The sequence below is a fragment of the Athene noctua genome, chromosome 17, assembly GCF_965140245.1.
Source record: "Athene noctua chromosome 17, bAthNoc1.hap1.1, whole genome shotgun sequence".
NCBI classification, from domain to species: domain Eukaryota; kingdom Metazoa; phylum Chordata; class Aves; order Strigiformes; family Strigidae; genus Athene; species Athene noctua.
In genome coordinates, this window is record NC_134053.1 from 1,073,193 (window position 1) to 1,096,740 (window position 23,548).

Sequence of the window (23,548 nt, forward strand, 5' to 3'; positions counted from 1 at the left end):
GGGCCGAGCGGCTGCAGGGACCAGTGTCCAGCGAGTCAGGGACCCCGCAGACCCCCCCCCCCGCTTCTGCTGTTGGTCAGAGACGGCAGCGACGCACCGAAACCCCGCGGGGGATTTGGTACCGTGCGGCGCGGTGGTGGCAGAACCAGGGATGGTGTGGAATGAGCACAGCTCAGCTTAAACGGGCTAAAAAGTAGCTGATGGCCGTGCTAGTGGATGCAGTGAGCAGGGACACCCTGAAAGGAAAAGACCATTTTCAGGGACTGGGGTGGTTTGGGAAGTGTCAGCTTCGACTACACGTCGTTTGGAGAAAAACCCCAAAACTCTTGAAGCATTTCAGGACACTAAGTCTTGCATCCTGGCATCTTCAGGGCAGCGTGCTCAGGCGTTGGCGGGCACGGAGTGACGTTTAAAGCAAAAGATTCGGTGTTTAGAGTGGAGAAATGAGCACAGGGCGGCCGTGGGGAGCGGGGCTGGGGCATCCTCCCTGGCAGCAGCCGCCCCGGAGCTGGGTGCCCATGCGGGTCCGGCGCCGGGGCGCTGGGCAGGGGAGGGCGGCGTGCCGGCAGCGGCCGGGCCACGCCGGGGCTATATATGCCCTGTCGGGGCGGCCACCCGCGGGGCCATGGGTGCTGCCGCCCGCTGCAAAGTGGCACGGTCAGGCCTTCTGTTGTGCCGCCGGCACAAAGGAAAGTGCTGGGTTCAGCGGCTGGGCACGGGGCCGGGGAGAGGCTTCCAGCTCGCCCAGCGCTTTGCAGGATGTGATGACTGGGCGGCCGCGCAGACACTGATGAGCCGGCAGTTCCTTTGTGCGCCCGCCTGGGGGTCTGCCCTTGCCAGGCTATAAAGTGGGGGCCTCACTGCGCCCCGAAACACAAGCCCGCTCACTCCAACAAGAAGCAGCAGCTGCCCAGGTAAGAGGACAAAGTCCCTGGGCACTGGGCTGCAGCCAGACCCGAGGGGGGGAGAGGGAGATGCAGGGTCTCAGCCGTGACCACCGCTGTGGCCACCACCTCCGGGAGCACCCCGGTGCTCAGTATCCCACCGCTCTCTGCTCCCCCGGCACCCGCTGGTGACACTCGTCTGGGAGGCCGCCGGCTCCCGGTGCCCACTGGAGAGCTTCAGGCACCTTCCCAGCCCCTCACGTGCTGCCCCGGTGCCCAGCCGGGCTCCCAGGCACACCCCGTGCGGGACGGCCCCAGCACCCAGAGCAGCGTCAGGCCCCGGCCCGGATGGGGAGAGCGGGGAGCAGCCGGACACCGGTGTTCAGGGCTGCCCTGGGCACCCCTGCGGTGGTGGGAACGCGCTGAGGGCTCCCCTGACCACAGAAGAAGAGTGTGGGCACCTGGGACCTCCCGCCATCCTCCCGGGGAGGGCAGGACCCTGCTGCCTGCGCCTGCCTGGAGAACCCCCCGGCAGCTCCTCTCCCAGCCCCAGCCGCCCACCCTATTGCTGAGCCCCTCACCCCAGTGCCACCGTCCCCGGGGCAGGGCGAGGGGTGTTGGGCTGGTGGGGTGCCCACGGCCACGCATCCCCTCTAACCTGCTGCTGGTGCCCCATCCCAGACTTGAGCCCAACACCGCGATGTCTGAGACCACAAAACCCGCTGCTCCCGGCCAGGCTGCGGAGGAGAAGGAGAAGGCGGCCCCAGCGCCAACTCCATCCCTCGACCCTGCTCCTGTCGCAAACAGCAAGGGCGAGGAGCCCTCCACAGAAGCCTTCAGGGTAAGCCCTGCTGCTCCCCAGACGTCCCTCCCCGCTGCGTCTCTCCGGTGCAGGATTTGGGCTGGCGGGGCTGCTGCAGGAGGGATGCTCCGGGTGCCCCTTGCCCGGGGTGGCTCGTTGGGGACCGCAGGCTTTGGAAACGCTTGGCCCCAGCTCATGGCGTCAGGACTGGGGGGTGCCACCCGCCCCCTCGGGTCACCCTCTGCACGGAGGGGTCCTGCAGTGCTGCGGGGGGGTGGAGGAGGAGGCTGCAGGTGACAAGGGCCAGCACCGAAACGCTGTGGTGACACCTGGCAGCGTGGCACCGAGGTGCTGCGGCAGGGCTGGGGACGAGGGGCGAGGGACATGAGGGCTCTGGGGACACTTTGGACGTGTCAGGCAGCAAAGGCCACAGCGTGGATGCGGCTCCAGGAAAAGCAGCTTCTTCCCAGCCCGACGTGGGCAGCGGCACGGGGAGACGTGGCTTTGCAGCAGCAAAGCTGGGGGCAGGATGAGGCCACCTCGGGGCAGGGATGGTCTCAGGAGGGGACTTTCCTGTGCTGACGTTGGGATGGGGCTGCTGGCGCACAGAGCCCAGCTCGGGGCCTGGGCTCCAGACCTGGAAAGCTGCAGGAAGCCCCGGAGAACCGAGGGGGACGTGTGGGGCAGTGGACAGGGACACGCAGCACTGCCCTGTTGTCCCCCCTCCCGAGCGTGCCTGTCCCCCTCCGACCCTCTCCCTCCACCCTCAGATCGTCGTCTTCGAGCAGGAGAACTTCCAAGGCAGGCAGATGGAGTTCACCAGCGAATGCCTGAACCTGGGCGACCGCGGCTTCGACCGGGTGCGCAGCGTCATCGTCACCTCTGGACCGTAAGTGACCCCGGCCAGGGAGGGGACCGTGGCCCCGGGGGTGTCCCTGGGAGGTGGGGACGCAGTCCCGGGGAGCAGTGTGATGTGCAGGGGCATTTCCCTGCAGCCTGGGCAGCAGCAGAGCAGGGCCAGTGTGGGAGTGGAGCTGGCGAGCCCCGGCCGAGGAGGAGGAGGAGGAGGAGGAGGAGGAGGAGGAGGAGGAGGAGGGCAGGGCCATTTGTAAAGCAACAGGTGGCAGAGGCAAAGCCAAAGGTGCCCACCAGATCTGCTGCCTAACACTGCTCACAAAGTGCAAGAGGTTTTAAAGAAGCCAAAGTGAAATGAGGCCAGTGCTTTGGACCAGGCTGGTGGCCAGGGCTGCTGCGGAGCCAAGGCTGGAGCGGGCAGGGGAGGGCAGGCAGGCAGCCCCACACGCCTGCCTGCGCCCGGGCAGCTGAGCAGCGATAAAGGGGCTGGGAATGTCCGAAAGCCATGGGAAGAGCTGACACAGGCAGGGACAAAAATGATCGCCAAACTAGATGATAACTGCACAGACAGATGATCTGCGTGTTGAAAGAGCATCTCACTGCGGCCGTGCCCGGCTGGAAGCGCCGCGCCCGGGAAGGGAGCCCGGCAGTGGGACAGCCGGGGGGGGCAGTGCTGCGGGACACGGCTTGTCCTGATGACAGCCCCAAGGGATGGGGCAAGGTGGCCTGTGCTCACCCTGAATGTCACTGTGTAGCACCAATGGTGGCTTTTTTATTAGGAACCCAAAATATCCAACTCTTCTTGAAACAAAAGGGGGATGGAGCAGCCCCAGAGGAGCTCAGGCCTGGGAAGCTGCATTGGGCAGGGTGAAGCAGAGAACAGAGAGCGTGTGCCACGGGGGTCCTCAACCCTCAGAGTCTTCTCGAGAGTTACTCCGTGAGTGAGACTCTGTGCCCAAAAATTCACTGAGGGGAATCAGCAGCAGATGCAGGGCTGCTCCGGTGCCCTCTGGAGCCCTGAGGCTGTGACACGCACAGCACGGCAGCACCCCGGGGCGCTGCTGAAGAGGTGACGCCGCAGCTGAACCAGCCCCGAACGCTGCTGAGGGACGGGGGCGGCCGGGCAAGCAAGCGGGCTGGGATCGGCCACCCCGGGCAGCCCCGGGCAGGGCTCGGTGGTGCAAGAGGGAAAACAAAGCCCTGGGATAAGGCAAGGCCGAGGCTCCGGACAGCCCGCCAGCTGCCGGGAGGGCCCCGCTGCTCCCGGGCTGAGGAGGGGGAGCGCTGGGAGCGCGCCGGGCCCCGCCGCCGGCCTCGGACACGAGCGCTGGCGAGTGCTCGGCTCAGACCCTGCGCGCCCAGCGCCGCTCCTCCGACACCGGCTCCGCGCGCACGGCGCTCTGAGAGGGGGGAGCGGGATGGCGGGGCCAGCCCTGATGCTCCGGCCTGTTTGGGGTGCTGGGAGCCCGGCCCCGGCGTCCCGCAGGCGGGGGGCTGCTGGGTGGGATCTGAGCCGCTGCCTTGTCCTGCCCCTCTCCCCAGCTGGGTGGCCTACGAGCAGGCCAACATGCGCGGGGAGATGTTCATCCTGGAGAAGGGCGAGTACCCTCGCTGGGACACCTGGTCCAGCAGCTACCGGAGCGACTGCTTCATGTCCATGCGCCCCATCAAAATGGTGAGTGCCTGGGGGGGCAGAAACCCCCAGCGGCGTCCGGCCGGGGCCGCGCTGCTCCACGCTTCGCCCGCGCGACCCCCCGGTGCCTTCCCTCTGTGTTCCCCAGGAGGCTGAGGACCACAAAATCTCCCTGTACGAGTCTGCTGACTTCAAGGGCAACAAGATGGAAATCCAGGAGGACGACGTGCCCAGCCTCTGGGCTTACGGCTTCTGCGACCGCGTGGGCAGCGTGCAGGTGCCCAGTGGAACGTAAGCTGGGCCACGGCTGCCTCCTGCCAGGCTCCCCGTCCTCCCCCGCCGACCCCCAGCCCCCCGCGCGGGGCTCTCGGGTAGCCGGGAAGCTGGTTTTGGTTGCCCCCAGCGCGCGGGAAGCAGGGGGGCTGCGCCGGCTACCTCGGTGCCGCCCGCGGCGGCCGATCCCCGCTCAGGTGGGCTCTGTTTTGCTTTCCCCGCAGCTGGGTCGGGTACCAGTACCCTGGTTACAGAGGTTACCAGTACCTCTTCGAGACCGGGGACTTCCGACACTGGAACGAGTGGTCTGCCTTCCAGCCCCAGATCCAGTCCATCCGCCGCATCCGGGACATGCAGTGGGACCAGAAGGGCACCTTCGTCACCCCCGACGCCCCCTCCGACTGAGCGCTGCCGCCTGCTAGCTGCGAGCCCCGGGCCCCGCGGGGCACCCCCGCCCCCCCCGCTCGGCACTCTCCTTGTACATTGCACATTCCCTGGATGTACTCTACCTTGTGAGGCAAATTAAAAAAAAAATAAACCCAGAAGCCTAGAGCCGCCTCCGGGAGTCGGTGCCGCGCCAGGACGCTCTGCCCTCGCCCCGCTCTGCGGGGAGATGGGGGGGGGGGCTGTGATTTTCCGGGGGGAATCGCTCCCCAGACGGGACCCACACACACTGTTGGGGGGACCCCGGTGTATGGGAAAGGGGGGCAGGAGGCTTCTCCAGCCGGACCCCGCACAGCCTGGGGGGGGGTCAGGGCACCCCGGGAGCTCCCGGCTCCCCCCGTGGGTGGGCACAACCCGCCGCGGGATTCACCTCAGCGGGGAGTAATTAACAGCGCTAATTGCAGTCAATCAAACACCACTTCGAGGAGTTTTCTTTCCCCTCGGGCCCTATTTCCACTCCCCCCCCCCGCCCCGCGGCGTTTCCCCGCGCTCCCGCTCTGTTAATTAGCGACCGCGGTTAATTGCAGCGCGGCCGCGCGAGCAGCGCCCGGGGCTGGCTGGGGCTGGGGCGGGGGGGTCGCACGGCCACAGACACCCCCCCTCTCCCCGCTCTGTCCCGCACACGTTCTCTCTCCCCCCCCCAGCCCGGTGCGGGCACACGCGTGTCTGTGCCCCCCCCCCCCGCCCCTTAGCGGCGCCGGGCGCATGCGCGGGGGCGCGCGGGGATCCCGGCCCCTCGTGCGCGTGACGTCGCCGCGTCTCGCGCCGCTCGGGGCCGGTGGCGGCGGCGCCGGGGGTGAGTGAGGAGCCGGGGGGGGCGATCGGTACCGGGGTGTTCCTCTGTGTGTGTGTGTGTGTGTGACCTCGCAGCGGTGCGGCGTCTCCGTCCGCCCGGGGTATCCCTCCGCCGCCGGCAGGTGACAGCGGGGCGCGGGGGGTGCGGGGTGCTCGGTGCGGGGCGCGGAGGGCGGTGAGGGGTGCGGGGCGCTCGGCGAAGGGGGCGCGGTGTGGGGCGCGGGGTGCAGGATGCTCAGTGCCGGGTGCTTGGCGTGTGGCGCGGGGTGCAGGGAGCTCGGTGCGGGGTGCAGGGAGCTCGGTGCGGGGTGCTCGGCACATGGTGAGGGGTGCAGGGTGCTCGGTGCGGGGGGCAGGGTGCTTGGTGCGGGGTGCTCGGCACATGGTGCGGGGTGCAGGGAGCTCGGTGCGGGGGGCAGGGTGCTCGGCACATGGTGCGGGGTGCAGGGAGCTCGGTGCGGGGTGCTCGGCACATGGTGCGGGGTGCAGGGAGCTCGGTGCGGGGTGCAGGGTGCTCGGTGCGGGGTGCTCGGCACATGGTGCGGGGTGCAGGGAGCTCGGTGCGGGGTGCAGGGTGCTCGGTGCGGGGTGCTCGGCACATGGTGAGGGGTGCAGGGAGCTCGGTGCGGGGTACAGGGTGCTCGGCACATGGTGAGGGGTGCAGGGAGCTCGGTGCGGGGGGCAGGGTGCTCGGTGCGGGGTGCTCGGCACATGGTGAGGGGTGCGGGGTACAGGGTGCTCGGCACATGGTGAGGGGTGCAGGGAGCTCGGTGCGGGGGGCAGGGTGCTCGGTGCGGGGTGCTCGGCACATGGTGCGGGGCGCAGGGAGCTCGGTGCGGGGTGCTCGGTGCGGGGTGCTCGGCACATGGTGAGGGGCGCAGGGAGCTCGGTGCGGGGTGCTCGGTGCGGGGTGCTCGGCACATGGTGAGGGGCGCAGGGAGCTCGGCACAGGGTGCTCAGCGCAGGGTGTGGGGTACAGGGTGCGGGGTACAGGGTGCTCAGCGCAGGGGGCTCCACGTACCTTTTTCCCCCCTTCCCTGCTTCCCAGCGCGCTCCCCTCGCCCCCCGGCAGCCCAGCACCAGGCCGTGCGCCCCCCACCCGCGGGTCACCCCACGGCACAGCGCTGCGGGGAGCCGGCTCGGGCGCGCTGCCCGTCGGGGGACACCCCTGTCCGTCCGTCTGTCCGTGCGGGCACCCAGGGCTGAGCCTGGGGCTGGGGAACACCCTTCTCCACCGGGGCGAGCGGCTGCTGAGGGGCCTCGGTCAGCGTTAGCCGTCACTCCTTGGGGTGAAAGGTTTGGGCGGCCGGGGGGCCCCTGGGCCGGGGGGTCCCTGACAGGCTCCCGAGTGGCTGTGTCAGGGCCTCGCAGCCTGCACCAAACGCCGACGCTCTCCCCGCGGTGCCGGGGGGTGAGATCTGCGGTTTTTTCCCCATCACAAGTTCCAGTTCCTCGGGACGCGTGGCCGGCGTCGCGGTCCCTGGCGCTGGCGGCAGCGTGAGCTGGGCCGCGGCCTTCCAGGGGAAGGGTATGGTTCGCATCGCGCAGGCTTTTGTTCCGTCCCTCGCTGGGTTTGTTTGCACGCTCGGGCACTGCCCAAAAAACATCTCGCGGCTTGAAACCCCCTCACGCGTCCCCCCCCGCGAGTCGGAGCCCGGCCCCGCCAGCTGCTTGTGCTTAATTCGCGGGCGGCGCGTCTCCCCTCGGCGCAGCTGCGCTCGCGTGCTCGGGTACCCGGCGAGGCTGAGCGGAGAGATGAAAATGATTTGCGCTAACAGGTTTCCAAATCTGACGGTTGCTTTTCTGGGAATGCTGCAGCGTGCTCGTGGGGAGCTTGTCAAGTGCCGACGCAGGTTCAAATGTTTCTTCCAAGCGGGGTTTTGTAAGAGCCTGGCTGCAGCTTGTGCTCGGCGGCAGCCCCTCAAATTGAGGGGGTGGTTTCCAGCGCTGGCTTTTGGAACTGCCCTGTGGTCTGTGCGTGACCCCGCGGCGGGGGGGTCCGAGGAAGGGGCTGGTGGGTCTGTCTGGGGCGCCCACGAACGCCCTCCCGGCAGCTGGGGGTGTTTGGGGCCGGGGCGCTGAGTTTCCTCCGTTCCTGTGAGCTGATTCCACACCCCTGTGCCTGCTCAGGGGGGAGCAGTGCCCGGCTGCTGCCCGCAGCTCCGCGTTTCCCAAAAGGCTGCAGCGTCGCTGCTGGGACCCGGCCAGGAAAGCTGGTTTCCACCCCTCGACCTTTGGTGTCGTGGTGGCTGCGGCGGGACAGCTGCCGCCATGCTCTGGGCCCCTGAGTGCAAACCCCTCTCCTGGGCTGAGCAGCACCGTGGCGGTGGCAGAGCTGGGCATGGTGCCGTGTGGGTCCTTCCCGGCATCTCCCGGGGGGCATTGCTGCGGGGGGTACGGGCAGGATCACGCCCTTGCGCTGGTGAGATGTCCCAGGCTGGGGACGCAGAGGCGGGAGTGGCCGCAGGTGCCTGCGGGACGCGATTCGCCAGTGGGCTCACCAGGACAGGCACAACCCCAGAACCATCTCAGTTGGAAAAGCCCCTGAAGCTCCTCCAGCCCCACCATGACCCTCCCCCTGACCGGTCCCAACTCCCCCAGATCCCTCAGCGCTGGCTCAGCCCGACTCTTCAACCCCTCCAGGGATCCCGGGGACTCCCCCCTGCCCTGGGCAGCCCATTCCAACGCCCAACAGCCCCTTCTGCACAGAAATCCTTCCTCAGAGCCAGCCTGACCCTGCCCTGGGCAGCTTGAGGCCATTCCCTCGGGGCCTGGCGCTGGGGCCTTGGCTCCAGAGACTCATCCCCCCTCTCTGCCCCCTCCTGGCAGGGCAGGCTTGTGCCGCTGCCATTCTCTGCCTGTAGGTTTTAAAATCTGTATTAGTAATTTCTGTCGCTATTTTCGGAAGATCCTTCCGCAGGCAGTTTGCGTTACCGATGCGCTGAGCCTTCAGGGGATGTGCGGGATGGCAGAGGCGCTGTGAAGTGAGAACGTTTTCAGAGAGAGAAAACAAACACCCCGCAGGTGGCTTTATTTGGCACCGTACAGATGTGTCTTCTGACGAATTTGTGATGCCTTTAGGAAGAAGCCTCAGCCCCGTGCCTCAGCCCCGCGTGTTTCCCTCTGGATCCTGCGGCCCTTCGAGCACAGGCAGGAGAAGTTTCCCGTGTTGTCCCCTGCCTGCTTTTGTACCGTTTTGCCAGTCTTCAGTCTGTGCAGTTCTAAAGCCCTGCCCGCCTCCGGTAGCGCGGGCATTCTCCTCGAAAAAACCTCATCCAAAGGTGATTTTTCCCCCCGCCCCGAGCCCCCTGGCGGGGTGTGCAAACGAGGACCCCCGCTAGCAGCAGCTCCAAGGCCGGTTCCCGTCGCCCCTTCCAGAGCCACCGAGCCCAAACCCAGACTGGGGAGCCCACGAGTGGCTGCGGCGTCCAGGCGCTTCCCCACGGGGAACTGACCCCCGGCTCCGCAGCCGCGGTAGCGGGGCAGGGACGAGCCGCTGGGGTTTTTCCAGGGCCCCTGTTCCTGCTCGGTGCTGGGGGTTGTGACTGTTTCTGGCAGCAGCTGTGCCCGGACACGCTGCGAGAGGGGTGGGAGAGCGCCCAGACCCCCTGCTCTCGTGGGCAGCTGTGTGCACAGCTGGCTGGGGGGCGTGGGGGGACACGCAGGGGCAGCCCTCGGTGGCCACTGGCACATGTCAATGGCAGCAGAGGAGCCAGGGCTCACAGCTGAGCTTCGGGAGAGAGGGACGGAGCCGTGAAGCTCTCGGCTGTGCTCTTCAGGGCCGTTTGTCTTACGGGCCAGCCGTGCAGGGAGCAGCACATCTCGGAAGGAGCCGTTTCCTTTTTTTCTTCCACCCGGGGTTTTGCAAGAAGAGCTTCTGCCGCGCCGGGGCTCGGCGGGAGGTTGTCGCCCCCTCCTCGCTGGGGGCTGTGCGGGCCCGTGGGCTTCGCGCCGTGTCGGGCGGGAGGCCGCGTGTGCTGGAGCTGGCTCTGAGCCCTCCCAAGAATTAGTGGCTTTGTGAAAAAGCTTGTCCCTGGGGCAGCCGAGGGGCTGAGCCGCGGCGGGACCCGCGGGAAACGGGTCAGGGCTGAGCGGCGAGGGGTGCGGGGAGGTGGGGGGGGGCAGATCCCGGGCTGTGCAGCACACACCCGTCCGCGTCACCCGCTCCTCAGTCAGCGCCTTCGGCTCTGGGGATGCCTGCTGCTGCTGCATGGGGAAATAAAATATTTTGATTTTGTTTCTTAAGCAAATTTGAGGTTTTGGGGTTTCTCTTGCAGAAACAAGCTTTTATTTGCAAATCCTGATCTTTGTGCATGCAGGAATGGAGCTTGTTGAGACGGACGGTTTGGCGTGTGGATTTGGAAAATATTTTTTTGAAGATACTTGGTATTTTTTCTAGCAGTTCCTCTGACTTTTTTTTTTTCTTCCCCCCACCATTGCATGGCAAGCTCTGACCACCCACATTCCCGCGGGGAATCTTTGTTCGGTTTTGGGAGGGAAGAGCCGTGTTTGCACCCAGCATGGGGAGTTAACACAGAGGCTGCGAACTCCAGCTCCCCTCACCCTGGCACGCTCCCCGTGCCCCTCTGCTGCGGGGCTCCCCAGGACCTGCCCTGGGCCGGGTGGGAGCTGGCAGGACCCCGGTCAGAGGAGCACGGAGTGTCTGTCTGTCTGTCCCCGTTGGCGCAGCAGCACCTGCGCTGGCTTTGCCCTGGTCCCCCTGAGGCAGCGGCTGCGGAGTAATTAAGAAGAAGAAGAGCTCTGTGAGTTGGAGCTGCGGGTTGATGAGAAGTCGGAGGCTCCCCGCAGCGCAGCGCTCCTGTCCCGGTTCGGCACAAGCCAAGGGAAGGCTGAGATGATCTGGCCGGTGGCCCCATCCATCGCCAGGGGGTCACAGACGTGGGGTGGCCGGGGGTCTCCCTCACCCACCTGTACCCCGTCGCTCAGCTCGGCCCTTCTGTGCCTCCCGATCCTGCTCCTGGAAGCCAAGGGGGGGCTGTGGTGTGCCCCTCCCTCCCGGCTTTGCCGGGGCTCTGCCAGGGTGCGGTGGGTCCAGTGGCTTGTGCCAGTTGCTGGGGTGGGTGCCTCTGCCGCCGCCTTCTGCCAGCAGCTCTCGCTTCGGGCGTTTCATAATTAATAAGCCAGTTTGAAACAAAGGCTGTTGTCTCACGGAGAGGTTGGCAGAAGTGGATGCTGTGGTTTCCATCACCGGACGATAAAATGCCAGTGCTGTGCTTGGAACGAGAGGCGGGCGGAGTGAAGATGCTGTAAATTGGTGGGATTTTTATTATTTCGGAACATTTGTAGCACTGAGCAGGATAATAAAATGTTTTTCTGATCGTAACGGCCTCGAGGCAATAAGCAAACAGTGCATTTGTGCTGTGAAATGTCTGTCGATTCTTTACTGAGGTGATTTAGAGCCTGTTAAAGCAGGCTGGTGTGCTCGGCCTGCATCCCGGGGGGGACGGGCTGGGGGCACGCTGCGAGGCTCAGGGCTCGGGGCTCTGCAGAGCGAGAAGGTGCACCTGAGGCTGGTGTGTGCTGCCTTAATCCTCGGGGCAGCAGATTCTCCTAGTTTCATTTTTCTAGGTACTCGGCAGCGAAAATAAATTCCACCCGTGTCCCCCGCGGAGGAAGGCTTTGCGCTGTGGGACAGAAGCGGTGTTCGTGATTGCTCAGCGTCTGAGCAGAGGTCCCAGGGCCGGGGCGAGCTGCCGGGGAGGGGAGCTGAGCTGCTGGGGTGCCAGCTCCAACCCCCTCCTCGCGGTCTGGGTGCTAAGGTGTCTGATAAACACGTGCTCTTGCGGTCTTTGGACCATTTCTTCCAGTTTTGCTTGGGGTGATGTTGGCAGCGCAAATGCAAACCTCGGTGCTGTTTGTTCTGCTTGGGGGTCTTCAAAGGGACGCGTAACCCTGAAGTGCTCTGAACCCCCTGAAGTGCTCTAAACGCAGGTGTTTGTGCAGCGATTGCCTTCTGATTCCTGTAGCTGTGCCTGGGTTTGTGGCCTGCAGTGCCTCTTTAGCTTTAGTAAGCAAAAACTGTTCTGCTGTCGATGTTGCTGTTCTCACCACTTGGTGGCCTGAAAGCAATTATTTTTTTTTCTTTTTTTTTTTTTTTTTTTTTTTGAGTGCTGTAGGTGCCGTTCAACAGCTTCATTTCCCGCACATAAAAACAGGCTTTGCTCTCGTTGCCCGCAGCCTCGGGTCGCCACTCCCCTCCAGCAGAGGTTTGGACAAAGCTCCTGCTCCGCTGCCGTTGGGGCGGGCAGCGAACTGCAGCGTGGGTTGGACGCCGCTGCCGCGGGGACCGATCCTGGCGGTGCTGGCGTGGGTGAGCACAAGCCACGGGTTGTGCAACGGGGCTGAGGCTGCACCGGGGTGAACCCCGGCCGTCCCCTCGGCCGCCTCCGTGGGCACACGGCCTGCGGGCAAGCGGAGATCGGTGCTTGCTGCTTTCCGGGGCTGCTCGTTGACCCCTCGGTGAATGTTCTAAAATTTGTTGATCAGCTTTTGCTCAGTCTGCTTTGGAACAGATGGAGAAACACCCTGTGCGGCTGCACGCCAGCAGCCCGGCGCCTCCCGCTCCTCGCCCGCAGCCCCCGCTGGCTCTGCCCGGTTTGCCTCTCCGGGGGCTCATCTGACCCCGCTCCGGTTTGCTGCGGACGCCTCTGTCCTGCCCAGGGAGGTGCCTCGGAGTCGTCGGGTGCTCTGAAACGTGCCTTAGAGTTGCCACCTGGAGAGACCCGGAGCCTCGGCGGCGGCAGCAACGCTTCTGGGTGTTGCTCTGAGCTGCGGTCGGGACGGCAGCGGTCGCCCTCAGGCAAGCTGTGTTTATTTTCGTGTTGCACGCTGCGTGTGAATTAACTGGAGCCTATCAATTAAGTAATTAAATTTTGCTGACTTGTAAAGATGCGAGCCAGATATGTGAGGGTATTTCTTGCTGACCACAGCTTCTGCTGCTGCTCCGCCACAATGACGTCTGCAGTTCCTCATCCTTTTATTAAGCACCAATGATTTCAGCTAAAATTTTCCAGGCCCCACCTATGTCATTTGGGGACTTTGCAGTTAACAGCGATCGTTTCTGGGAATGGTTTAAAGAAAAATGCATTTTTTTATCCTATGGAGCTTCTCGTAGAAACCGGTTTTGTTGTTTGTTTGTAACACTTTGCTGCTTTAAAAAAACCAGACTCGAGACGTTGCTTCCTCGCCGCGGCTGGTGCGGGGCTCCCTCGCTCTGGGCGCCGCGGCTGCACCGACGCCGGCGTGGGGCTGCGCTCCGGCCCCGGCGCTGCTTCGCTTCCCCGGCAGCAGGTGAAGGAGGCGCGGGGCCGCAGGCGGCCGGGGCTCGCTGCTGCCGCTCGGGTGGCCGCGGTGTCGGGCGCGGGGGCTCGCTGCACGGCCCCGCCGGGAGGCGTCAGGAAGGAAGTCTGCAAGCATCTGCGTGTCTGCGTGTCTGTGTGTGTGCACGGGCGGGAGCTGGAGCTGTTTCCGGAGCAGGCTCTCGGGGCTGGGCTGTTAAACCGCCGCTGCTCCGTGCACCGGATCGTTCGTGGCGCTGCAGAAGCGCATCCGGGGATGCGGCTGCTGCTCTGCGGACCTGAGGTGTTCTGCGGACCTGAGATCCCGTGGCCGGTGGAGGCCAGGCCAGGCTCGAGCAGGAGGCCTCGCAGGGAAGGAGGGCGATGCGTGCACTGCGAATGAGTTCTGGCAAAGTTTGTGCTGGGTGGAGTTTCCCTCTGATTTCTCATCAGTGCTGAAGCGCAGGGACTGTGTGGTGATGTTTGATGGCAGCTGGGCAGGAGAGGAGGAGACGGGTGGCTGGAATAACAATTAGCGTCCGTACTTAAAACGTTCTCAAAAACATCCTCCGAGGCCGGGATGCCGTCGTGCATCACGGGGGAGCTGGCTGCGGGGTGGTCCCGTGCACACGCGGCGGTGCCGGGTCCCGGCCCCTCGGGCTGCCCCGCTGCAGCACGGCCCCGGACGGCGGCTTTGCTCAGAAACCTGCAGCCCCGCTGGGACGGGTCCCCCCGCTGCTGCTCTCCCGTGCCCGGAGGAGGGTGTCCTGCGGGGACACGGCGGCGGGACGCGGGCAGGAGCCCTGCGCTTTGCAGGATGCTCTGCGCTCCCCAGGGTGGGCGCCGGAGCTCCTGGGCGCAGGCATCCTGTCCTGGTGCCGACGGGCGGGTTTGCGTGCTGTGAGGCTGGAGAGAGCAGTCCTCCAGGGCTCGTCTCCTTTTGCTCTTACTGGTTTGGGGACTTTGACCGCAGCCTGGCCTTTGCCTGATTTCAGTGTTTGCACCACAGCCTGCAGCGGGCGAGTCTGGGGCTGCTTCCTCTGGGATGGGCTCTCACGCTGGTTGCTTGTGTGCGATGGAAGCGTGCCGTGCTGGGCCTGCCCTCCCCTGGGTTTAAACGTCCTAGCTGCTCCCGTGCCCCCCAGGAGGCTTCATTTCTGAAAAGGGCAGCCGCCTTCCCGCTTCCCTCCGTTTCTCCTTCTGGCTCAGCCCTCCAGCCGCTGCCTCGGGGCGGGTGACCGAGAGCCAGGCCCGCCAGCCTTTCCCCGGGGCTCGGAGGGAGGCTGCGGGCAGGGCCGGGGCGTGCGGCAGGGGAAGGAGCCGAGGAGGTTCCCCACCATCATCCCTCCCCGCCGCGTGTGCAGATGCCTGCGGTAAATAAACGAACTGACTCTGTGGCTTTTCTTCCCCATTAGGTATTTTCACGGCCACCTGCGTTTCAGCATGAAGCTTGGCTAGCAGCAAAATGAACTTACCGGGCAAAGGTAAGCGCGTAGGGATGCCGGAGCAGCCGATTCCCCTGTGATGCTGGGGGTGGGCATACGTCTGTCCCCACCGACGCCCCGTTAATATCGTATTGCCCTCACAAGCTGACAGGAAACGGTTTAATCTCTGTTTGTACCGATGTCCGATCAGCATGCACAGTAAGGAGGACGTGCTGCATGTAGGACCTCTCGTGTCCTTGTTTGTCACCACGCTGCTGTCACTTCCCCACCAGCTCCCCTCCTGCCGGCGCTCTCTGCTCTGGGTACCAGCCTTGTCCCGGTCACAGTGTCCGAGGTGCACGCGGGGGCTTCAGGCCGGGGTCGGCTGCTGGCACTTTGATTTCCGCTCCCCGTCCCCAGCTGCAGCGGTTTTCAGTCCCTGCCATGATGTGCCAGAGAAGCTCCCGAGAGCTCCCTAATTCCTGTTGGAGCGGAAGGCTCTTGGAGCCAGCTCAGGCGTCTGCAGGACTAGAAGGTTGTCTGTGATCAGAGAGCCATGCCGCCTAATTATGCCGTGCTATTTTCCACCGGAATAGCTGCCGTGGAGGAAATTATCCATCCCTCTTCCCTCATAGACTAATAAGCCCCATAAATTTTGGGAAATTCTTAGTGGAGAATTGCACAAAAGAGTTGGAAATAAGCCAGGACCGTTATGGGTGCTCAGCAGGGCGCTGCCGAGCAGCTCACGGGGGCTGGCTGAGCCCTCCCGGGTATGCTGGGCTGATCCCGACAGAGATATTTGTTCTGGTTCAGCCCAGGGCACGGCAGGAGGAGAAGCCGTGCTCCCCGCCAGCACCTGCCAGCTGTGCCTCTGCCCTCCCTGCCACCCCCCGGCGGAGCCAGAGCTCCCCCGCGCTGGTGGTGTCGGGTGGGGGCTGCGTGTGGGCCCCGGCCGGGCAGGCAGGATGATCCCCAGGGATCCCCTGGGTGCCGCCGGTACCGCGGGCAGCCCCCCGCTTCACCCGGAACATGAGTGAGTCCCTTTGTTCCCCTCCCGCGGCGCTGGGAGCCGAGCTGCTGGGGCATCGCGGCGGGAAACGCTCCCTGTGAGCCGTTCCTGGGAGAACAGAGCACCTCTGTGCTCGCAGCCTTTCTCAACTGCAGAGCGCTCCTGCTAATTAGCCCGTCTTGGTCTGCGTAGCCGTAATTATTCCCGTTGGCCTTAAATCCCGGCTGCGCTGAAATGGGTCTTGCGGCGTTTGCAATTATTTTTAGGGTGAACATTTGAATATATTTACATGGCTGAAACGGATCAGGGCAGCAGGAAGGAGCAGACCCGCGCTCCTCTTCTTAACGGGGCTGACCCTGCGCTCGGTGCTGCAGCAAAGCCCGAGCTGTTTGTTGTTCCCTCTGGTTTACCTCTGAACAACCACCACCAGCGTTTGACTTTCTGACCTTTATACGGGTGGGCGTTGGTAACTGTTTACCCGCCGTGTGTTAACCAAGCAGCGGGCCAGGATGTTCACCGTGCTGCTGCAGAGCCACCAAAGTCATTGTGGTGGTGGCGGCGTCGCTTTGCTGCCGGGGCGGGGGGAGAAGCGCTGCCTCTCGGCGTCGCGCTCCCAACCCGACGGCTGGCGCAGGAGTGGGGGGGAGCGGGGGGGCGGCTGCTTCCCCAGGCCCGGCGTGCGGGGTGGCAGGGGCTGCGAGGGCAGCGGGGGTTCCTCGAGTGCCAGCGGGTTCTGGGGAGGGCAGGGGCAGGCCGGGGGGGCTGCCTGGCTGCGGGGCAGCCCTCCTGCTGCGCCCCGCCACGAAGGGCCTTTGCACGGGGCGCTGCTAAATGTGCTCTTTCACGGAGAGGGTCGGGAGGAGAGAACGTTTTTCTGAAGCAGTTCTTTGGATTGTCAGCAAAACAAAACGCGTGGACGTCCAGTTCCTTCCCCTGCATTCAGCTCCCGCCCCAGCCGCATAATCACAAAGAGCTCGAAATCCCCGGGTGAGCCGCGGGGAGGATTGCAAAACCTGCGCTCGCAAATGGAGCAGAAGTGGGGAGGGTGTGGGGAGCGGTGCCAGCGCTCGCCCGAGTCCCTCCCGGGTAGGCAGCAGAGCAGGGCACTCGCAGAAACTGCAGGCTTCCAGCTGGATACCTTACTGAGACGCAGAAAACCCAGAAAGCCCTAATGCCAGAGCAAGCCTTCCAGGATTTTTGTGTAAGGTCAGTCTCCGGAGGAAGGGCGTTTAACGCTGACGCTGTGTCTTGCTGTTAGGTCTCAGATGGTTTAATTTCTCACAGCGTTTCATTCTAATGGGCAACTGCTTCTCCTGACTCAGGCTCTTAAAATTTGCATGAGATGCTTTTGTTTTTCTCTTATTTCAGCTTTCTCCCCTCCCCTGTGACAGCACATTGAAGCTAGAGAAAATGTAGGAAGGAGACAGGTGGCTGAGAGAAGTGAGAAGCTGGTGGTGTGCTGAGCTCTGTTTTGGAAAGAGCTGCGGGGAGGGTTTGGGCTTCATCTGGGATGGAACAGACCCTCTATAAAGATTTCAAGGACTGACTGGGTACTCGTGGCCCCTCTCCAAAACGTTCTTGGAGCTTTGCTCCAGCTGTAAACCTGTGTTTCTGAGTAGAGAAACAGTCCAGAAATAATCTCTTTGGGTGTGCTCTGAGGCAGACTTTAATTACCTCCTGGGTAGAAGGCACCTAGCCTGGAAGTTGCTGATAAGTGAAAGATGGTGACAGCCTGCGATGGTGTCAGCGTCCCGAAGGAGCCGGGCTGGTCGCCGAGGTGCCAGCGGGTGGGACTGTGGCTCCTGCTCCTCTGACCGTGCTGTGCTTCTCTTGCAGATGCCCGCGGGGTTGAACGCCTGCTAGCCCATAGCTGAAGCGTGGTCGCCAGCCTGTGCAGAGGAGAACAGCATGCGGGTCACCATGAGGAGGGTGCTGCTGGTGGTGGGCTCGGTGGTCGCCCTGATGGTGACTCTGCACCTCGGCCAGCAGGTCCTGGAGTGCCAGCAGGTCCTGAGCGAGAGGAGGCACAGGCTGATGAGACCCGAGAACGAGGAGCTGGTCATGGTGGACTCCAACCACGTCGAGTACCGTTACAGCAAGGAGATGCCCCTCATATTCATCGGCGGGGTCCCGCGGAGCGGCACGACCCTGATGAGGGCCATGCTCGATGCCCACCCGGAGGTGCGCTGCGGGGAGGAGACCCGCATCATCCCCCGCGTGCTGGCCATGCGGCAGGCCTGGTCCAAATCGGGGCGAGAGAAGATGCGCCTGGATGAGGCGGGGGTGACGGACCAAGTTTTGGACGCCGCTATGCAGGCCTTTATCCTGGAAGTGATCGCCAAGCACGGCGAGCCGGCCAGGTATTTATGTAACAAGGACCCCTTCACCCTGAAGTCCTCTGTCTACCTGTCCAGGCTGTTCCCCAACTCCAAATTCCTCCTGATGGTTCGAGACGGCCGGGCTTCGGTCCACTCCATGATCACGCGGAAGGTGACGATCGCGGGCTTCGACCTGAACAGCTACCGGGACTGCCTGACCAAGTGGAACAAAGCCATCGAGGTGATGTACTCCCAGTGCCTGGAGATCGGGCGGGCCCGCTGCCTGCCCGTCTACTACGAGCAGCTGGTGCTGCACCCCGAGCAGTCCATGCAGGCCATCATGAAGTTCCTGGACATCTCCTGGAGCGACACGGTGCTGCACCACGAGGAGCTCATAGGGAAGCCCGGCGGGGTGTCGCTTTCCAAGTGAGTGTCTCAGCCCCTGCCTTGGCTTCTTGAGGAGTGTTTTTGTTACACAAAGTGGGCCAAGGCTGAAAGTGGGGGCGAAGATGCGTTGCTTGTGCTCCCACATGCTTTCTCGGGGGCAGAAGTGGCAGCGCGTCCGGTTTCGCTGCAGTAAGTTTTGTGTTTCTGAGCAGAAGACGGCTTGAATACCAGCAATCTGTTGTACCCAGCTGAGCAGCTTGTCAGGCGAGGATTTTAGGAGCAGGTGACTCCTTTATTCATCTCTTGACAGTGCAGAAATTATTTTGGTCTCTAATTTGAGAAGAACTGCTTGCTCTGAAACGTGAGCTCCTTAATGCCTCTTTTCTCCACCCGTCCTCAAATACCTCCTTACTGCAATTAGTTTTGCTGCTAATGAATGGCTTTCAGCAGTGAGCAGCAATTCTTGCCAGGTTTGGTGCTGGTATTGCGGAATAAAAGAAATACCTGTTCCGTGGAGACACGCCCCAGCGCTCCCTCCTTGCTGGCTGGCTCTGGGTGCCAGGGGGTGCTTGCCTGCCCCCACCTTCTTCTCCTCTTTTAATGCTCTTTATTTCCTAACTGGAGGCTTAAGTCTGACTTAGCAAAATGTAATCAGTGGTGTAAGGGAACCATACAAGCAGTCTTTGTATAAATTGCTTGTGCCCGAGCGGTGAGGGCAGCTGTGGATGTGCAGCTGCTCCGTTTCTCTGATGGCTGCGGGGGTGTGGCCGGGCTCCGCTTCCCTCTGCCCCCAGACTCTGTTCCCTCCGAGGTCGTACGCCGCTGGGACGCTCTCACGAGGCCCAGGCTCTCACGAGGCCTCTGTGCACGTTCATCCCTCCTAGGATGCCGTGTCACCTGTGCTGCCGGGGCTGTGATTTCCTTTGGCTGGTGTCGAGCAGGCGGCGGCTTGCCCCCGGCCAGCGTTCTGCTGCGCACAGGGTGCAGAGGGGGGGCTGCACCTGTGAAGGGGGTTTGTACCTGCGAGGGGCAGGCTGTACCTGCAAGGGGCTCGCTCCTCGGGGGGCTTGGGGGGCAGGGAGCGTGGCCAGCGGGGAGCACATCCCAGTGCCCTTACCCCAGGCAGACCAGGAGGGCAGCTTGGTGTCAGATGGAGAGGTGCAGGCACCTTTGATGGCTGAAGCGATGGTTTCTCCAGGGCTTTCAGCACTACTTCTCAGAGTAAATTTTGCCAAGGTTGCCTGAACAAACCGGGTTTGGGATTTTCAGTGGGGTCATGTGGTGTCACTGTGCTACAGAGCACACATCTCTCGTTCTTTTCCTATAATAAGCAGAGTTGTCCTGGTGACACCCTGATCCTGGTGCAGGATGGATCCCCCACTGCAGGGGCCCCAACCCCTGGGGCTGTGGAAACCCTTGACAGGATCCGCTCCCCCAGAGCAGGGCTGTGAGCGGGAAGGGACCCGGTGGGTGCTGAGCCTTTGTGCTGCACACGTGTCTTGGGTGCTGGAAGCAAAACGTTGAGGTGGTGGTGGCTGAAGGCATGTGTGTGAGATCCAACTTTAGTGTCTTGTTTGGTTTTTTCTATTATTATTTCTCCCCAGGATAGAAAGATCAACGGACCAGGTTATCAAGCCGGTGAACATGGAGGCGTTATCGAAATGGATCGGGCACATTCCGGGAGACGTGCTGCAGGACATGGCCCACATCGCGCCGATGCTGGCCAGGCTGGGCTACGACCCCTACGCCAACCCGCCCAACTACGGCCACCCCGACCCCTTGGTGGTCAACAACACGCACAGAGTGAGTCGCTGCCTGCGGGGAGGGGGGGGCCGGGGTCTCTCTGGAGCACAGGGGCTGCTGAACTGAACCAGGAAAGGGCGGGGGGACACAAACGCTCTCTGCGTTGGGGGGACTGGGAACGGCAGAGACAGTTACACTGAGATCATTTCAGAGCAGATGCGTGTGGTAGATGGAGCCTGGCGTGGCTCGCAGTGACGAGGCTCCCTATGATTTGGCGGTGGTGTTTGTTTCTTCTGTTGTGGCTGATACTGGCCTGTCCCTCCCTGATCCAGCCCCGCTCTGAACCTATGGGCATGGGAGTTACTGGTGTGTGCTGGTGAGCCCTGGCTGGCAGCCGGAGGACGCGCGGCCGTGGTGTCCGTGGGCAGCTCCCCAGCCCCTCCCACAGCCCCGCAGGGAATGCGAGCAGAGGCTCGTAATGCATTTGGGCAAAACCAGGAGATTTTTTTTTTTTTTTTTTTAGAATGTTGACTCATGTCCCTGGAGCAGAACTGGAAGGAAGAAATTGCCGAGGCACAGACAACAGTTACTAAACAGAGGGAGTTTCTCGTGCTTTGGGGTGGAGCAGTTGGTTCCTCCCCGGCCTGAGGCTGGACTCTGCAGCCCCCCAGCTCTGCACGAGCTCCCTGTGCCCTCAGACAAAGTGTCCTGTGTCCCGCGGGGGGGAGCAGGGGAAGGGGACTGGTCCCTCTGGCGCTGTGAGCAGGTTGTGGGCAGGCAGGTAGCAGCCCTGAGCGGGGAGGTGGAAGAGCTTCCCTGGAGCTGATCCGTGCTCCGAGCGCTCTGGTCTCTCACAGCTCCTCCTCGTTCTCTGCTTGCCGAGAGCCGTTCCAGGACGAGGTGATTTGGGTGAACATCTGCCTGGCGCAGGGTTAGGGACTCTTTGGGTCTCTCATGTGGACCTTTACTTCTTGGGATGGTTTTGGAGAATTGGCACGGGTGTAAAGACCAACACACTCTCCCCTCCCAGGCTAAAGTGCAACCAGAGAATTGCTCGTGTCGGTTCCCTGCCCCAGCAGGATGCTGCTCCCTGTCTCTTTGCTTACAGTCAAGAAAGAGGAAACCTCCTGCTTTTGCCCCAATATAGCACCGTGATGTAGAACAAAACGCCCATCAGGGTGTTTCAGCTGGGACACAGTTAACGAAGTGGACTCGCCAATGTTCACAGAGCCACTACCCAGGATGGTGACTCCAATTTTCTCTTTTTTTCTGTAGGTTTTAAAGGGGGATTATAAAACGCCAGCCAATTTGAAAGGTCATCTGCAGGTAAGGGTCTGACGTCCCTCGGAGGGCTTGGCCCTCTTTGGTTGGTCCTGGCCCCTTGCTCCCTCATACGGGTGTTTGCAGGCTGAGCAGCCGGCGGGGGGAAATGCCCCCACTCTCTTGCCTCAGTCTGTGGGGACCATGTCCCTGTCCTCGCTGCTCTGCACTGCTCCCACCCTCCACGCTGTCGTGGTTGATGTCCTGTGTGTCCTGTGCTCCTCAGACCCTGCTTAGTCATCTCTGACACCTCGTGCATACGGTTTCCTGCTGTGGAGTTCTGGCTTCACTCATCCGAAACTTGGGTTCTTCACTCTCTTACTTTAAGACGCTTTCTGCCTTGCTCTCTGTTCCAAAATATTTAGAGTTTTAATTGCTGTGGGCCTTGCCTGCCTTAGGGAAGGGCAGTTTGTCTGATTTAAAGGTTACAGACAGGTCTTCTGGTTCTTGGGTGATTGTGTTCATGTGCCAAAAATTCACCATGGGGCTCCCTCCCTAAAGTGCAGTGCCTGAGAACAATTAATAACCATCTTTAATAATGCAGGGCAGTCACAACAGCCATTGCACATACAGACTTTAAAAAGAAAAAAAACGACTTCTTGACTCTCCAGAAGCGCTGCCTGCCCAGGATGGAGATGCAGTAGATGGGTGTTGATGTTTTGGTCAAAGGTGCCGGGTTTTCCCTGCTCAACACGTGGCCCCTGACAGAGAGCAGGGGCTTGACCCTCAGCGCCAGGGGCGGGTGAGAGGGTGCAGAGCCCAGTCCCGGCCCGAGGAAGCAGAGCTGCTGGTGAAGTGAGCGTGCGGAGCCTTTCACTGCCAGAGCTGCCGCCCAGGGTGGTTGGTGCTGATGGCAGCGGGGCGAGGGACCGCAGCCTGGCGGCAGCATCTCCTGGCCACCGGTTCTCTGCCCCTGTGCTGCTTTCCGTGTCCTGAACATTTCCTTTTCTTGCTGCTGGGAACACAGCAGGAATGTTTGGAGTTGCAGATGGTGGTTTAAAGCTGGACCCTTCTGTTTCCGGGTTATTCTAGGTGACTCAGAACACATCATCTTCTCACTAAGAAAATTAATGATTTCCAGGTAAGACTTGTACTTCATTTTGGGACTCAGGCGAATCTGCCTGCTTTGCTCCAGGGGTAGCATTTTGCTTGTGTAATTTCTTGTGCCGGTGGATTAGCTGGGCTGCCCCAGGCACGCTCGTTATGCGAGTGACACCCTTTCACAGTTGCTTTCAGTTTTCAGAACAATACTGTTACGTGAGACGATTTGTCAATAATGCTTTTTCTGAGCGCTGGAAACAGGCTTACTTCAGCAAAATTGCAATCAGCCACTTGGGAGAGTTATTACTGACTGTCCCCGCAGGGAACACTGAAACGGGATGTGGGAATGTGTAGATGAGCTGAGCTGCTCCCCAGCTGTCTCCTAGGACGTGCTGTGGACCCGTGGAAGGGAACATCAAGCAGCCACATCTGCTGTCGGTTTGGAAAAACAAAGCTGCTGCCCTCGGTTTCTGCTCCTCATACAACTGTTGATACGCTGGATGTTTTTCTGGCTCTTTGCAGCTGACCTCTACGTTAAAACAGAAAATGTCATTCTTCTCACTAAAAATGACCCTTTAAAAACGAGTCTCTGTGTACAGGCAGTGTATTGTGCTGAAAAAAAAAATCACAAGCATTGAGTGAGAATAGTTGTGTGCCCATTATGCTGGAGACTTGGTTTTTTTTCTAGCTGTTTTTTGTACCACGGCTGCTTTAAACCATTAGTCGGGCGCCTGCTGTGCTGGCGTGACCGGCTCCTGCTCCTGACTCGGTGTTTCTCTCTTCCAGAATGCTGCAAATGGCCTTTTGTTGCCCAACAAAGAAGAGTTTGCGACGGCACCAGTGGAAATCGGTTATCCAAGCATATTGCTTGCTGATACTATTGCCAAAATGACTGCTACACGAGGAATGTATTTGCATTTATTTGCAAAGGCCAAACGTTTCACGCGTCGAGTACCCGTCGTCCGCCTCTTCCGCGCGCTCCGTGGTGAAAAGCATCTGTGGAAATTCCTCCTCGCCGGGAAGAGACGTTGTGCACCGCGGCCGGAGGACTCGTTAAATCGCGTTTAAATGTCTCGTGAGGCCGTTCCCGACTTCGCGGGTCAGAGATCGGCGTCCTGACCTTGTCGAGCCTTTGTCGTGCGAGTGACCCCCCCGCCCCAGCCCTTCACTGTGACTTACAGAGGCTATTGCAGAGTTAATATATGAGCCACCCCCCCCCCCCGCCTCCTTCCTTTGTTGCACAACATTAAAATATTGTTTTAATAGCGCAGGCTCTGCCCTCCCTCGGCGCTGGGGGGGGGCCCCGCGGCGCTGCAGGCCGC

The 23,548-nt window shown here is 62.1% G+C and overlaps 2 protein-coding genes across 2 annotated transcripts; both read left to right on the forward strand.

The window, feature by feature from the left end:
- Positions 1-1,584: 1,584 nt before the first annotated feature.
- CRYBB1 (crystallin beta B1) lies at positions 1,585-4,852 on the forward strand. Its single transcript, XM_074921177.1, has 5 exons — positions 1,585-1,725; positions 2,457-2,575; positions 4,084-4,216; positions 4,323-4,465; positions 4,672-4,852. The coding sequence occupies exons 1-5, from the start codon at positions 1,585-1,587 to the stop codon at positions 4,850-4,852; spliced, it is 717 nt and encodes a 238-aa protein (XP_074777278.1).
- A 784-nt stretch (positions 4,853-5,636) lies between these two features.
- TPST2 (tyrosylprotein sulfotransferase 2) lies at positions 5,637-23,494 on the forward strand. The gene is made up of 8 exons (XM_074921000.1): positions 5,637-5,687; positions 11,824-12,506; positions 14,400-14,468; positions 17,254-18,161; positions 19,727-19,925; positions 21,141-21,191; positions 22,218-22,266; positions 23,013-23,494. The coding sequence occupies exons 4-7, from the start codon at positions 17,326-17,328 to the stop codon at positions 22,245-22,247; spliced, it is 1,116 nt and encodes a 371-aa protein (XP_074777101.1). The 5' UTR covers positions 5,637-5,687; positions 11,824-12,506; positions 14,400-14,468; positions 17,254-17,325; the 3' UTR covers positions 22,248-22,266; positions 23,013-23,494.
- The last annotated feature ends 54 nt before the right edge of the window (positions 23,495-23,548 follow it).